We start from the raw sequence: 16,562 nt of genomic DNA on the forward strand, positions 1-16,562 counted from the left end.
CTCCTGAGGCACTACTAGTCAAATAGGTTCTCATAAAGATGTAAATAAGATAAGAAAACACGCTCAATAACACAATTACACACCTGACGACAGCAAACTGTTGACCATCTCTAAGAAAGCTGGGTGAACAAACTGATAATCCTCTAACAGCAGTACCACCTGCTGACCCTCCAGACCTGCCAGCTGCATCACCTACAAACACAGTATACACACACACACACAAACACATTATGAATTTGTAACACGTATATCATCAGTAAACATGTATGTATATATATATATAAATGACACGAGAAGACATCAGACTTCCTTTAGACACTGTAGGTGCATATACTATTTAATGGTTGAATACAGGTGTCATTCAACAATCACTCTGTCGATTTAAATCTGAAATAAAACACTTGATAGACTGCTAATGGGAAGACAATGAAAGTGCTTGCCAGTAGAATGCTATTATCTCTAAGTGCCCCCTGCTAAAAGAGTGGTTGGAATGATGTGAGCCATTTGAGCAGATAAAAATCGTATAAAGGCAATCCTCCATTACCGTCTTGAGATCATTGCTGAAATGCTTAAGAGAGTAAGCGCGGGAGATTTTCGGCGTGAACAGTGTGTATCCGTGCATGTGCGACACAAGGCACGTGGCCGTGTGCCGACCAACTCCGGTCCGGCCTGCCAGCAGCAGAGAGCCGCCGGCCCTGCTCAGGACCCGATCCACCCTGGACACAAAGTCGCACACTTCCCTGAAGAGGAGAAGATCCAGCTCCTTGTTGTCGCGACTGTACAGCACGACTCCCTACAGGTGAAATGGGAAGGAACCGATACACGTGAGGAAGTGCAGCTCAGAACACATAAACTAACACAATCTCAAATGAGATACAAAGATAACAGCAGTTATCTTTGCTTTTACAAATATTCAGATCCTTAACTTGCTAAGTTTCAACACTAAAATGTAAAACAGCTTCATAATAATAAGCAGTCCATTCAATATATAAGTGTTTACAAGTATATATAAGGTTACAGTAAAAAAAATTCATACAAAATGTAATTTAATAGAAAGATTAAGGAGAATAAACTTGAAATATAACAAAAGCACAACTTTCTAAAAAAATTGAGCTCCTGCACAATTTCCCACATTTATATACTTACAAAATCCCAAGTGTGACTACACACAACAGTTCCTCACTGAGTACCTTCTGTATAACTTGTTTTAAGTCGGCAGAATCCAGACATCCCAATTGTTTCCCATGTGGAGGAAGTGGCTGGCCTGGAGCCATTACAGCCCCTTCAGAGGCTCCCCATGTCACATAGAAACCCTCTGCACAAAAGAAATATCACGCACTGTCAGTAATACATACAAATGCTGTATGTTACAAAATGCACACAAACTGAGCACAGCAAGGGCAGAACTGTCACAAAAATAAACTGAAACCAGTCAAATGAATGTGAAATCGGATCAAATATTTGTCTCAACGTTAAACCTTTAGATATACTGACTTTATTTCAAATCCCACAGCTAACAAACCAGATATTGCAGAGAAGCAGGCAGGTGTTGTACAGGTGGAATGCACATCTGGCCACAGTAAGGAAGAGGCATTTCTCACTAAGGTTACAAAGCAACAGACTTTAACTGATGCTTTTTAACACATTAGAAACCAATGCAGCCAACAAGTTGGTGGAGCAAGGTGTGTAGACGACAGGGCTGATAAAAACAGAGCTATTGTATCTGTCAGAGTAACTGACCTGGTAAGTGCCTGCTAAGAGCTGCAGATGAATGCCTGCTAGTTATTCCAAGGACTTTGTAAAGGCTGACCTAGACTCATTGTCAAGCTTCTTTTAAAAGTTGTCTTTTTATGAAAGATTTTAACAAATGATTAACATTGGTCGTTATTGACCCTGACTAATACAATGTATTTATTTGTTTATACAAGTATTTGTGTTATTGTTCTACCACTTTGCTTATGTGCCATTATTTTATTGTCATTGTTTCTTCCTTGTAAAACACTTTTTGCTACAGTTGTGCCAGTTAACTTTGCATCTTTTCTTTTTAGTAGTTTCTAATAAAACCCCTGACCATAGCTTTATTTCAGGATTGGCCCAGCATTTCTGCATTATACTGTGCAGATGCAAGATATATGCTAGAGTGCATAGCATATTATTTTTAGTGCTACAGTGTGTACCTTTAAATGCAAGGAGGACAAACTCTGAATTTGTCTTATTTCTCCTACACTCGTAAGGGAACATGTACCATGTTAACAACACTAGACAGCTTTCTTGATTCTTGACTTGTTCTCATTTATCTCACACTCTGAGGTAACAGACTTGGAAGTGTCGCTTGAATCTTGACAGCTTCGGCTAGGATTTGAAGCCAGTTGCCAACATCTCAACACTGCTATTACTAAGAAATGGAAATGTTGTTTCTAGTGGGAGATTCTATATTCTCACTGAGTGAATAGGAAATGTACATAACACATCGTTAGGTAATATTTAAGTTGGTTTGAGCTGTCAAACTAACTGGAAAAAGGAAACGATTTATTCATGTCGTGTCAATTTATAACAAGCAAACAGATTCAAAGGAAAGAGCCAAAACATGTCTCCAGATGTTGCTTTCATTCAGGCATCAGGCAGCCCAGAGCTACATCTTGTACATCCTTTTGACTGTTGGATCCATATGAGCCTGCAAACAGTCTTTCAGGATTTGATTTAGGGAATAGGTGTTTGAGTGTGGATCTATCTCATACCGGTCATGTTGTCCAGAGCGTCAGAGCCCCAGTCACCACGTATGATGGAGGAGAGGATGTTATCAAAGGTGTGAAGGTCTTTGGAGGAAACTAGCCGGTCTCTAAACAGCCTCCTCGCTTCATACGCCACCACCTCCAAAACGCTGTCTGTCACATTAGATTGAGCTGCAAAGCAAACAAGATTTTGGGGGATAAATACTCAATAGGTGATCATAAGGCATTGAAATGCAGGAAGAGATTTACTGACTAAATATTCAGCATAAAGACTGACTTAAAAACAAAGGTGGTCACACATTACATTTCAGAGAATTATCGGCAAAGGAAACTTTTCCTTTTCTCAAAGTAGGCTTAGTATTTTATAGTTTCAAAAAGAACAAAAAAGATGAATAATTACGACCTGACTCAGACCTCACCATTAGTCTAAGGTCTGTTTTTGATCTGATAAGACGTAACCAAAGCACCTTTACTTTATTCCCCAAAGACCAATTGCTGTGAGCTAAAAAGAGAGCGCCAGAGGGACCAGCCTTAACTGGGGTCTCAGAGGCCCCTGGCTTCAACAGTGTCTGTCACATTATATTGAAAGGACTGAAGAAGACAATCTAGTGGAGACACAGCTGACACTCATGGGTTTTCCTGACATACAAACATTTTAAAACCACAGAAGAAAAGGAAACACAAAAGTACCAAGTTGTCATGCTGCGCATTTCATATTTCTACGGCTAAAAAAAAACACACAGGCATAAATAATCACATAGAAAAAGCCTCAGTCACACACATCTGTATCATCTTAAACAGACTGATGATATCAGCCATCACAATGCATTAGTCAGCTCTCAAAGACACAAAGTAAACTAAAATGTTATTTAGTACAGTGCATACCGCCGCCCAGCAGTCCTTTATTAAACCACATCTAAATTCACCAATCCAGATTATTGGATCTGCATTCAAGTTTAATGGCCCATTATACCACATTCTTCCACCATGTTTCACGGTAATCCATCCAGTAGTTTTTGTGTAATCATACAGAGATGAAAACATAACCTCCTTGGTAAAAACAATACTCTTATTACATTTTTCTGTAAATTACATTGAATTGCAAACACTGAGGTTGTGAATTTTTTTGAAATGTATATTGTAAATATAGTGCTTGCAATTACACACTCAAACTCAACATTTAAAAGATCAACACAGTGAAAGAATCCAGATTGAAATAGTTTTTTACAGGAGCCCAGATGAAGGTAAACCATGAGAGCTAGTGGCCAGTAAAAAAATATGAGCACCGGAAAAGAGAGGTTTGTCTGCTGACTTAGTTAATTAAGATAAATGATCGGACTCACTATCACCACAGCAACACACTGTAGAGAGAGAGTGACGGAGGGAGATATGTAAAGACGGCAAAGGGGGAGAATGAGGAAGTAGAAAAGACTAGTGACAGAGGACATGAGAAAAGAGTGAAGAGAACAGGGAAGGAGAGAGAGATGGAATTAAAAAAGGACAGTAACTCTGAGCTAAAAGAATACTGACAAGAAACTAAGCAATCTGCTGCTGTCTTTTTGATTCTGTCAACAAAATTGACAGAGTTATTAAAGCTCCATGCTCCTCAGCCGCAGCTGAAATGGACATGTGGACAGAAACCAGTGAGTCATTAAATCATAGAGCATAGAGCAGTGCTTCTGAAAACATTGACTGGAGTACCTTACGGATCATGGGTCTGATTCTTAAGACTTCTCATATTACAAAACTAAAAAAAAATGTAAACATATTTTTAATCCATCTGGTCCCCAATAAAGCCAGAAAATGTTGACTTGGAGAAGCGTGGGATGTGCTTGGTTATTGCATCCATCTGAATGCACTGATACGAAAACAAACAAGAGCCTTCTGTCCGTTCATTTCCTCTGTATTTGTGCTCTGTAAGTATTGGGATAAGGACGACACACACAAAACAGTATAGCCAACTGTTCAAGTGAGACGACCATAAGCCACGATGAAGAACATTCAATAATGGTGAAAACCTTTAAGGAGAGACTTTGTTAGTGGGTAAGAAACTACAGGAGTTTATCAGGAAATTCTCATCTTTGCGATGCCCTCTAGTGCCATGCCATGCCAATGTGCGGGATGCGCTGAGGTAAATGGGCAGGGCAGTTATATTGTTTGAACGGGAGGCATCACTTTTTGTACGTACAGGCAGCATAAATCAGCATTTAAACCCATTTAAAAAAGGTTCTCTAAAACATAGACCTTGATATGTTTGTGCATGTGTTCAGTTACCTGCAGTGAGGTCGTATCTCAGCAGGCTGAGGACCCATTCAGTGAGAATACAGGGGGTGAACAGGTAGTGACTGTGGTCATCCACTGTAAACTTGGCTTTCACCTAAGAGGAGAGAAACACGTGGATGAAAGCAAATAGGATCAGAATTAATTAAATAATTCAATGATAAGAATAATCTTTAGCCAAACTTTGGTTGATACCTGCCCTGAGCATTAAATAGGACGGATAAATAAATGAAAAAGTTCATATTTGGTTCCAGCCATAGCTGTAATTTAGAGTTGGCATCATGATGTTTCAGTCACTGAACGTCTGTGGCTGCATGTAGAACAAAACAACTCTACTATACGACACCTTTCTAGTTTTTTGTAACAGATTACATTGGTATACGTTTATAATTGGCTGACACCTATATTCTAGTTTTGTTGAAAAGCTAGAATGTACCAACACAGTCGTTTTGCTCTGTCATCCAATCTTTAAACCAGGAGAGGGGAACCTTAAGCCTCCGGGCCGAATAAAAGACTATTTAATCTGCCATGTCAGGCAATTCATGAATACTATTACCACAGCTACAGATTTTTTCTGGGATCAAATAAAAAATACATTAAAAGGGGAGACTATCAGGTTTTACAGCTCTGATCTTTTTGACTGTATGCCTGTCTGATCCCAGTCAGAGTGAAAGGCACACATGAAACAAAAACCCATCACTGTCAGGAAAGTAAATGCAGTGAAACGGACAAACAATTATTTGTTGTTGACATAAAGGATAAGCCAGTGTACCTAATTTTCAGAGACAAGCGTACAGTGATGAAAAAGCCTGATCTGGAGCATCATCACAGATTCAAACATGATAAACTGGATGAGTTACAAGGACAAATGCACTTGGATTTGGCAGTAATACAAACAAATTTCACAAGACCAAATTATGACAGAGAAGCAGGCAAGTGTTGTGGTAAGCAAGCTAATAGCTTTGAAGTTGGATCCGCACACGAATTTCTACAATAGGACCACATTAGCACTGTGAGCTGAGTTCCAAAGATAAGTTTTGTCTAGTGGGGGAAGGGCTCAGTTTGCAAGCCATGTTTGTCCCAACCAAAAGCGATGATGAGTTTTTTGATTTATTTGCTAAAACCAGGAGGGAGTTCCTAGCATCAAAACCATCCGACCTCCGACGCTTCACAGAAAAACAGTGGTTACAGCCATCGGAGAGAGTTAAGATTGATAAATGTGTCCAATAATTTAGTATGGCCCATGAAGGATGTTAAATATCCTGAAATGTATGTACCTGTGTTATACTTTTGTTCGTATGAGGAATGCAAACGTATTCCTCATACTCTACTCTATTGAATTAAAAGCCATATTTTAAAGCATACAAGTAGCTGAAAATGACTGTAATAACTTCTTCCTGTTTACAATCGTCTGTCAGTATGTGTCCCTCACATTTTCTCAAATTCAACCTCTTGAGTCTCCGGTGACTTGTTGATGCTTTCAATAACTCAAGCAGGAATCTGTTGCCACATGACCCTGAATGAAAACTCTGTCCAATTCATTACCTGTTCATAGAGCTGCACCAGAGAGCCAGCCAGCTGGTGTGTCTTCCCTGTGCTGGCCCAGGCTGCCTGGCCGCCAAGACTGTGCTGAAGAACTGGCTGCAGGTACGCTGAGTAGATAGTCTGCAGCTGCTCTCGGTCTGGATAGCTGATGGCAGAGGTGAAGAAGCAGAGACGGAGGAGAATGTAAGCGGGAACAAGATGGTGAGTCAGGGTTGGGGTAAGCAACAGCAACATGGAGAAACAAAACAGAAAGAGAGAGAGAGAGTAGGACCGATGTTGGACATGAGAATTAAGGTATGTATGTGAATTATTTAAAGTTGGCGTTCTTGCGTCATACTTACTCAATGGTGCAGATGCGTACTATAGAGGAGAAGCGAGAGGTGAGCGAATGGCTCCCGACAGCACCCCCTGTTGACATGGAGGCCACCACCTGGATGTTCTCGAGACTCACCCACTCAAGATTTTCATCATAAAATCCCTTATATGTCAGCACCTTGAGGAGTGACATCGAGTGAGGTTAGATGAGTATGACTAAACTATGAAAACACAAACTCATCAATATTTTGAAACCACAAATTATTTGTGTGTGGAGTTCGTTGGATTTCCCCCGTGTAGATGGGGGTTTCCTCTGGACCCACACTGATGTGAGAGGAACCAGCATCAAAGTCTCAGCTTCCCTTCACACGTTCATTATTTGCCTATTTGAGCTTGTGTCAGTGTATCAGCTCTACCTGTTGCAGGAAGGCAGTGAGGTTGCTTGTCCCCCACTTGTCCGGTTTGGGCAGGTTGATGTTTTTCAGGTAAAGGACCAGATTCTCACAGTCCTTGGGTCTGAACACCCGGCCAGTGTTAGAGCTCAGCAACAGGCAGGTCTGACTGAGCTTCTGGAGGACATGGCGGGATGAGGTCTGTGCACTGCAGTGAACCACGGCGACCTGGGTGGAGCGCAGCCGAGAGAAGGCGTAGCGCAGCAGCATGCTAGACACACAAAAACGCAGAGAAAGAACGTCAAGAAACACATACTGACTTGTTTTTAGATGTTGTCCTATTATAGGAGACAGATGCCGCTTTATTTATAATGTGTTGTAAGGTGCTCAGAAAGGCGCCTTGAAATAAAAGCTGTTTTTGTTGTTGTTCATCAATCTCTACATTATGAGTTTATGATTTTATGTATATTGTAGCTCTGTTTGTTATTTCTGGCATCTACATATATATAATTTGCAAGTGTATATATATGACACATGCAATCATGAACATATATGTTTATAACATTTATGATTATGCAACTATTTGTGCCCTTTGTGTGTGTTTATTTTCTGCAAATGGGAACATACCCCTTTCCACAGCCCTCTGGCCCCACCACCATGAATGGCTGCCTGTGCTGAGCGGTGAGCCACGGGGAGAAACAGTGCAGACCTCTCTGCATGTCCACGGTCTCTATAACAGGTAGGGTGTGAGTATGAGAAAGCTGCTCCAGCGTGAGACCCTCAGGACGCTGGAATATATAGGCTGCTAGATGGCCGCTGTCCGTATCATAGTAGGTATCTAGTGGTTTTCTGGCGTCTGGTGGACTTTCCCTGGCCCAGCTCAGCAACTGCAGAAGTACAAAGACATAAGAGCACACATCTGGACCTGGTGTGGTACCCCAGTGGTTCCCCCCCTGAGGGAAACATGAATGTAAATCTTAAAATGTAACTTCTTTACTGTCGCCCTTTTCCCATGCTTAAAATAAACAAAATAAAACAGACAGCGGTCCTTACCTCCTTGGCAAACTCCTGTCGTGTTTTGAAGTTGAGGTTTCCTCCCAAACCTCTTAGAAGGCCAACAATAAACTGACCTCTCTCTGTCACAGCGTTGAGATGGGACAGACCATTGAACACTGTACCCACCAGACTGGACTCCACAACAAAGTCATTCTGATGAAGGAGAGAAGGGGTTATGCGAGTCTGAATTAGAAATCTCACTAAGGAATTTTGGAATAACTTTGGATGAAAGTGAGAGGAAACACAGAAGATGTAGAATAGCACCACCCTCTACACACTACCTGTTTGACGACCCAGTCTAGGGCTCGCTGGAAATAGTCTCCCAGCCAGTTTTCCAGGTTGCTGCAACACTCCTCTGGCTGACCCCTCAACCAGGACTTGACCAAGGCCCCCACATCAATGTCTTCATCACTGAACATATTAGTCATAATAAAAAAGGTTAAAAAAATCATTGATATACAAATTAACAATTAGATTTCTGGAAAGGCTCACAGACCTGAGAAAGATCATCCCCATACGAGAGATGGTGGCTGGTGAGGCGCAACTGAGATCGTGAGTCTCAAACAAGAAGTTCACATTTGGGCCGAACTGGATGCGTTCTCCGCTTGGCATGGTCAAGAGTCGGTTATCATCGAGCACAGAGTTTAGACTCTCAATCCACTCTGGGTCAATGTCGCCGTCACAAACAATCCATGAGCTCACCTCTGGAAAAAAAAACAAATACATATACCTTCATATGGTGTTCGTACACACCTGAATCCAAATACATCCAGTGTAGAGCATAACAAAAGTAGCTTCCCTCAGGCTCACTATATTCAGGCCGTGTAGAGAGTACTCGGAGCAGTGCAAGAACTTTTCGAGTTAAAGTAACAAATACTGTGGAATAAATCTCATGCTGGTTTTTGAATTTAAAAAGGTATCTCCTTCTTACCCTGTGGTTCCCTGACCACACTCCTGGCACTGTGTGTGAGGACACCATCAGCCCATTCCCTGGTGTCCATGTCTATGTGTCCAAGCAGCTGCTGTCTGGGCATGGCCTTTGGATTCATTGTGTACTGTTTCACCTACAGAAATACATGGTCAGAAAGAAGGCTAATAACATTAGCAGGGTTTCTGCACGTTTTCACAAGGTACTCTTTAGACTATTTAAGTCTATAATGACTGAAATTTATGTACAACAGATATGAAGAAATATCAGTGTCAGAATTACTTACACCTCCCTATAAAAGATAAGGTGAGGTAGCCTAGAGGTGAAACGCCACTTTATGTTTTAAACTACAAGTGGAGACTAATGGTCAATGAACGTTAACATAATTTAAACCTACCTAAACGTACTCCAGACCTAATGCATAACATTATTTATTTTTTAGGGCTTGAATTTCATTCAGATTATTGAATTTTAGACTATTTAAGGACCGTTTTTTCAAATGATCAGTAAAATTTCGCATTATCTATTTGTATGCTCCTTCATATCTATATAAAAAAAGCATTTTGAATTCAGGGTGAATCGATGAACGAAATTTCAGGTAGGCAGCTCGTCTCTTACTCACCACTTTGCCTGTCTTGCTGAGAGCAGCCCTGAGCATCCTCCAGAGTGTCGACTTCCCTGCTCCGCTTGGCCCGACAATAACTACACCCATGCGCTGTCTCAGCTGCTCATTCAGCTCCAGTGCCTTCTTCAGCTACGCAGATTGGAAAAACAATTAGCGATTGATCTGTGATTTGTGCACCATCAAAATCAATTCATGTCAAAGATTGTTTTAATGGAGTGATCCCAGTTCACATCATGTATCATGACAATAACGTGTAAATCCAGCTACTAATTGCACGCACACACCTGGCTGGGGATGAGCTCCAGTCGTGCCTCCTTGTAGACGTGCTCGAGTGCATTCATGAGTACATGGTCCTCCACGTCTGTGAAATTAACTCCAGAGAAGACGTCTTTGACCAGAGCGTCGAACCGAGAGCTATCAGCAAATGTCAGCTTGGACATGGTGTTCAGTCTCAAGGCCTGCACCACCAGACTGCTCTCCTGAACTGAATGTGGAGGAAAGAGATTGATTTAGCATCAGAGTGATTTACCACTGTAAAAACAGACTATATGCAGAGAAGCATAAAATCAGGCTTGACAGAGAAGACAAAAACCCAGGTTATGAAATGTAACCTTTCCCTGTTGTAAAAGTGATAATTACAAAAGCTTTTCATGATTTACAGGTTTGTCAATACTTTTGTTCTGTTTTCCAAAGATGTTCGCCTTTCCCTCAGGCACGACCGTGGTGCAGAGAGAGGAGCACTTGGCCAGACTACACACAAAGAGTGACAAACACAGCACCTTGCGGACTCATTGATAGACCGGGGTTCCATGTGGTGTCTGTTGGCAAGATCAAGGGCTGGTGGTACAACAAGAGGATTTAAAGGAGAGCGGGATGGGTTCAAGAAGAGGCTGAGAGGAAAATGAGAAAAAGAAAGCTAGAAGGGAAAATATTGAAAAGCAGAGACATGAAGGGAAGATGGGGAGATGAGAAATGGAGAGCGGCGAGCGGGAACTCGAGAGCGGCATCGACAGCCAGGTATCAGAGAGAGAGCTGACAAGAGGTCAGAAGGAGGGGACAGGAAGTGTGTGTGTGTGGGGGGGGGGGGTACAGAAGTGGTAGACAACAGAACTCTGAGTGTCTGGGAACAGGAGAATGGAGAAGGACAAAAGTACAGACGAGTGAAAAGCCCAGGGGAGAGAAAGTTTTCAGGAGGGAGCATTTGGGCTAAATGTCAATTGATGTGTCTGTATTAGAGGATTTAGAGGGCAAGGACGAAGGCAGGGGAGAAGGAGAGAAATGCTGTTCAAAAGAGCCTTTTGATGTTCGAGTACACTCATATATAGAGCTGATCAAACTGCATTAAAGAGATATACACACAGGGAGACAAAGATAAACAAAACGCTCTGCAGTGTGACCCAGTTGGCTGCAGGATGAGCATCAACAAACCAGCAGAATGTTCACTCATCACATGCTCGTACTGTCTGTTTCATTAGCGCTGTAACTCTCTGTCTTCCAGGTCAGGAGCTCACAGTCTTCCCAGGAGAAATGCTTTAAAGGTTCAGTGCGTAGGATTTAGTGAAATCTAGTGGTGAAGTTTCATGTTGAAGCTGAATACCCCTCACCTCACCCCACCCCTTCCAAACATGTCATAAAAACTCAAAAGATGTTTAGTTTGTCCAGTTTGAGCTACTATAAAAAAAACATGGCAACCTCAATAGAGAGGACCAACTCTCGATGTTAATATAAAGTGTTTAAATATAAAGGGCCCATTGTAGGGTAAAGAAAGCAAAAAATCTTAAAATGTCAATGATTACACACTAGTGCAATCTGCCAATAGATCCCTTATTGACTTAATGTGGAAAACAAGAATAACTGCCCCACGGTTATATTGACCATTAAATATTATCAGTTAACCTTTGAGTCCAAGTGACAACTGGTTGAAATTTTTAGAAATTCCCTGAAGGCAGAGTTGAGATACCATCTGAAAGAGGCCGAAAAACAGGTTTTGTGAGGCCACCATGACCTTGACTTTTGACCTCCCAAATCGGATTCTTTAATCAGTGAGTCTTGTGCCAAATCTATGGGTTTCCCTGGAGGTGTTCCTGAGAAATCATGTTCGCAAGAATGGGAAGAGCGGATGGACAAGCTGAAAACATAGTATCTTCAGTCACTGACCCTAACCCAGACACAGAGACATTAAAACATAAGCTGGAAACATGACAACTTTTTATCGTAACTATAATGCCCTATAGGGACTTTAAAAGTTATATAACTATACTAAAGTAAGTGGTAAATAATGATTATGTAAATTATGTTATTGATTAAAAAAAAATGTCTTTATCACTGAGCAATTAACAATGATTTTATAAATTATCTGTAAAATACGAGTTCAGTACAACTGACTTTCTGTTAATTATTTTTCAATTATTATATTGGAATTATTCAACAGCTCTTATCACATACACGTAAAACAGGTGTGTTTTAATTGAGTGCTCCTGCTTTTCTGACCATCATCATTTGCTGTGTTGTAAGGCTGAAGTTTGATATTGGCTCCACAACATTTAGACTTCAAAAATCTCAACTGGGCTTGTTTGTGTTTCATTGCCATGAATTATGACATACATAGTTGTTTTCAAATCCTCTGAGACAGTAAAAATAGCACAGAATGACAACCCAAAGTTAGGCTGTCTCACATAGATTGCTGCAGGTAAAATGGTCATTTAGTCGTTTCTGCTTAATTGCGCTACTTGATGGATTTGACTCTACAATCTTTTCCACCTGTGAAGCATGAATAAAATCTCATATTGAGTCGATGAGTTGTATCAAACTGGGAGTGCAAACTATAGTCACTTTCCACCATCAGACACCAATGCAGAAACCTGAACACTTAATGTGTTAACTAACACTGAAAAATCCTTAAGATACCTAAGAAATCCTTGAAATCCTTATTTACATTAATTACCTAATGTCACATCATAACAATCAGGGCAACATTCTCTACCCTCTTACAAACAACTCACAAAAATCATATGGATAGTTATACTTTGTATACATTGTATGAATTATCTAGAATGATAGCTTGAATATGTTCTGTTTAGCGACAGAACACATCAGTTTCTAGAACCTCGCCTCAAAAATATTCCCAGCACAATCTCTAAAAGAAAAACCCTGTCCTGCCTAATTTTAAACACATAAATCATGTGAAGCAGGGTCAATGAAATTTGTTACGAGACAGTACATAACAGTGCCCCATCAATTTTGCACTGTGATCCTATAACATATGGGACTTATGATGGAATATAAAAAGAGAAGATCAAACTCGATGCAGCAGTACAAGATGTGTTGTCATTTTTATGGGGGCCTTTGTGCATGTGCGCTGTCTAGGAGCACACGCACACACATTTTCTCTTACTTCTGATTTTTCACATGATGGCCTGATACCATGATTATTTGTTCAGTTCATCATTCAAGAAAAATATAAATATCCATGCAGAACAAAGTCACTGCAGAGCCGCTCTGCATTACCAACAAATGTAAAAAACACTCCCCATTCTTGGATGTACAATGTGTTTTGTGTTGTGTAGTTTTGTTTCCCTATAGCAAAACTGTGTTGAGTAGTAGAGCCTGACTCATATGGAATTTTGAGGGTCGATGCCGATACTGATTTTGGAGATTAAACATTTCCAATCCCAATGAATCTGCCGATATATCAAAAATAGAAGATAATGAAATGTATTTGAGGCTTGATATTTTACAGTTAAATCATAATTGATTATAAAAAACAATGAATAAAATGTTTTAAAAAAAATGCAATAAAATGCAAAAAAATTATACATTGTTAATTCAGTAAAAACAAACATCAGCAGCTATGGATGTGACTCGAGGCCATGACCTCAACCTTGATGCACCTACTTTGTTGCAACCAAAATTCAATAAACAAATAGCCGGGGGGTTGGGGTGTCTTACTCTTGTCCTTGTCGTGACTCCTCCTCTGTTGCTGCAGGAGACTGCCACAGGCCTTCAGCACCGTCTTCAGAGCACGCAGACCCCAGTCATAGTGCTGCTGGGGAGTCAACAGCTCCCTGGACAGACAAATACAGACAATCTCAAAAAACCTCCAGTGGTAGCAGAATTAAGGGTGGGGGGGGGGGAGGATAAATTATCTACATAATGAAATAAGGTAACTTAAAATTAATTCAACACAGAGCATGATGCTGTTTGAAACACATAACACAACTAAGCGAACCACACAGACAGTGAAATACACATTAGTATTATTAAGGTGATACGTTCACAGACAATATAATAAATCTGCTATACCTAATATTTCCAACCTTAAACCAAATCAAAAACCGACTTAACCACAGACATTTCTACCTGGCCAGGTTGAAAATTGCAACCAATTTGCGTCCCAGTATTTCTCCACTCTGGAAACCCTCTGAATACAGAATGACCTCTGCAATGAGCTCGTTGTCTGGCCTGCTCATGGCCACGGGTCTGAACAGCTGCTTTAAGTTGTCTGGAAGCTTCTGTCGGCCTCCGTAGCCTTTTCCCGCCGGGTTCAGCGTGATGAATACTCCAGAGTTTGGGTCCAAATCCACCTTAAGGACGGAGAGAGGAAGGAAAAGTGATGACGTGTTTTATACTGACATGAATACAGGTTGAACCATTGCTGATGATTATTGACCCAACCCAATTTTTTCCTGATGGATGATGATGCAATTATGTGTTTACGTATGAGTTTAAAATAGCCATTATAAACATATATAACATGATATTATATAATGTAGATGTAATTGGACATAAGGTGGCCTTGAGAAGTAAGGAGTAATTGGCTTCTGAAAAGTGTTTCTGTGCATCTCGTGTTCCTGACCTCCTTCCCCAGCAGGTCACATGTGTACTTGTGATGTTTGAGAGAGTCTTGGATGGCCTGAATTTGCATGGAAACTGCAGACAGCACTGCCTCCTCCAAGCGGTTAAACTCGTCAAAGCAGCCCCATGCTCCGCACTTCACCAAGCCCACAAAGATTCTTCCCATTGACTTCACATCAATGCCCTGAAAGACAGACGGATGCAAACCAGAAAAGATGCCTTCTCAGTGACATTTGTTTTCATTTACCAATCATGTTGTGCATGTGCATGTGTGTGTACCCACGGGTTCAAAGACCATGTGTCTGTCTTCTATATACCACAGAGATATGCATTCAAATGTGAATAACTAGATCTGCATATGTGTTTTGCTTCCAGAATAATTAGCTGTGATAACGTTTTTGGCAGAGAAAATAGTGTGTCGTCTTAAATTGAGTGATCAAAGTTAAACCCTTCATATAATCTCAGAGAGTATCTTAATACCTCATCACAGTTGAACACCAGCACTTGGCGTCCAAACAGCCCCCCAAGGGCTTTGACCGACTCGGTTTTTCCTGTCCCAGCAGGTCCGTAGGGGTTTCCCCCGAGCCCCATCTTCATGGCCTGGGTCAGAGTCAGGTAGCACTTATCAGTCAGCGGAGTGTGCACCAGCTTAGCTGCATTCCCCTGGCATGGAGTAGAAAGTGAGAGAGAGAGAGAAAATATGACAAAATGCAGTGAGATAGAAAGACAGAAGATATGAAGAGTGAGAGATAGGTGGATCATGGGGCAAAAGATGATTACTTAAAAAGTGAGGATTGCAAAAACAAATGAAGGACAAGCAAAAGGAAATGAAAATGACTGAGACGGCCACATGCAGGAAATATATACATTTATATATTTAAATGTATTATAGTTTGACAGGACAAACAAGCATAAGAATATTGTTAATAAACTACACTTTATTCACCTTGACTGATCAGGTGGATTTATTCAAACTACAGATAATAATTTAATCCAGTTATCTCATCTCATCTCATTTTCGTCCGCTTATCCGGGGTCGGGTCGCGGGGGGAGCAGCTCCAGTTATGAAAATTACTAATCTAATCTAATTTTGTAGAAACACATTTTTTCAATTATAAAAGCATGCTAAGTAAGCATATTACCTCTTGGTATTAATATATAAATAAAGTTGAGATGCAGCCTCAGAAACATGATGAGTGTTTGTCTCATGCTCAGTTGCAGAGAAAGACATACCTGGTATTCATATGTATAGCTGAACAGTGCATCCACCATGTTTATGTGGCAGCATTTGTCTGGTTTCATGTAGAAGCGCAGCTGCTTCTTCCAGGCCCAGGCGTCAGGACTGCTAACTTGAGCCTGTTTAAGTTGCTTCACAACGCTGATGTTATGGACGATGTCCAGGATCAAGGCCTTGAGCTTCAGCTGCAGGACACTGGACTCTGCAAAGGGAGATATGAATGAGTATCAGGATAGCACACTTATTTACGTGCCAATCCAGGAAGCGGGACCGGGAGATCTCGTCTGGCAATCAATCTTTTCGCAGGTTGTGTTGGCTACTTTTTTTATTTTGTTAGTTTATGTGCTTGCTCTGGTCCTACGTCTCATTACCTATGCAGCCGTCGCACACCTCTTACATCTTGTTTTCTTTTTGGCCAGCCTCCAGAGATCCTAGTTTTGGTTAAGTCGTTTTTGTAATGGTTTGTAAATTAAAATATCTTCTATTTCTATTTATAATTTGCTGGTCAAAAGTGTAAATGTGGCTGTAACATACCCACATGAAACAAGCTTCATAAAATCCTAAAAGAGGATTTCACAGAATTTAACAAATCTTATTA

The 16,562-nt window shown here is 40.8% G+C and overlaps 1 protein-coding gene across 4 annotated transcripts in view; it reads right to left on the bottom strand.

Annotated features, from left to right (window-relative positions):
- The window catches only part of dync2h1 (dynein cytoplasmic 2 heavy chain 1), a 99,250-nt gene that overhangs the window by 62,480 nt on the left and 20,208 nt on the right, over positions 1-16,562 (bottom strand). For all 4 annotated transcript variants that reach the window (XM_062386416.1, XM_062386414.1, XM_062386415.1 and 1 more), the window contains exons 35-54: positions 15,961-16,166; positions 15,208-15,390; positions 14,729-14,911; positions 14,233-14,456; positions 13,822-13,937; positions 10,158-10,357; positions 9,871-10,002; positions 9,252-9,384; positions 8,817-9,024; positions 8,602-8,731; positions 8,318-8,473; positions 7,892-8,151; positions 7,289-7,535; positions 6,899-7,050; positions 6,558-6,702; positions 5,007-5,109; positions 2,739-2,903; positions 1,191-1,315; positions 545-793; positions 84-192 (exon numbers count right to left, since the gene is read on the bottom strand). In XM_062386416.1, the coding sequence (XP_062242400.1) occupies positions 84-192; positions 545-793; positions 1,191-1,315; positions 2,739-2,903; positions 5,007-5,109; positions 6,558-6,702; positions 6,899-7,050; positions 7,289-7,535; positions 7,892-8,151; positions 8,318-8,473; positions 8,602-8,731; positions 8,817-9,024; positions 9,252-9,384; positions 9,871-10,002; positions 10,158-10,357; positions 13,822-13,937; positions 14,233-14,456; positions 14,729-14,911; positions 15,208-15,390; positions 15,961-16,166 (3,426 nt within the window). The remainder of the gene's footprint in view (positions 1-83; positions 193-544; positions 794-1,190; positions 1,316-2,738; positions 2,904-5,006; positions 5,110-6,557; positions 6,703-6,898; positions 7,051-7,288; positions 7,536-7,891; positions 8,152-8,317; positions 8,474-8,601; positions 8,732-8,816; positions 9,025-9,251; positions 9,385-9,870; positions 10,003-10,157; positions 10,358-13,821; positions 13,938-14,232; positions 14,457-14,728; positions 14,912-15,207; positions 15,391-15,960; positions 16,167-16,562) is intronic.

Source organism: Platichthys flesus, chromosome 4 (assembly GCF_949316205.1).
Source record: "Platichthys flesus chromosome 4, fPlaFle2.1, whole genome shotgun sequence".
NCBI classification, from domain to species: domain Eukaryota; kingdom Metazoa; phylum Chordata; class Actinopteri; order Pleuronectiformes; family Pleuronectidae; genus Platichthys; species Platichthys flesus.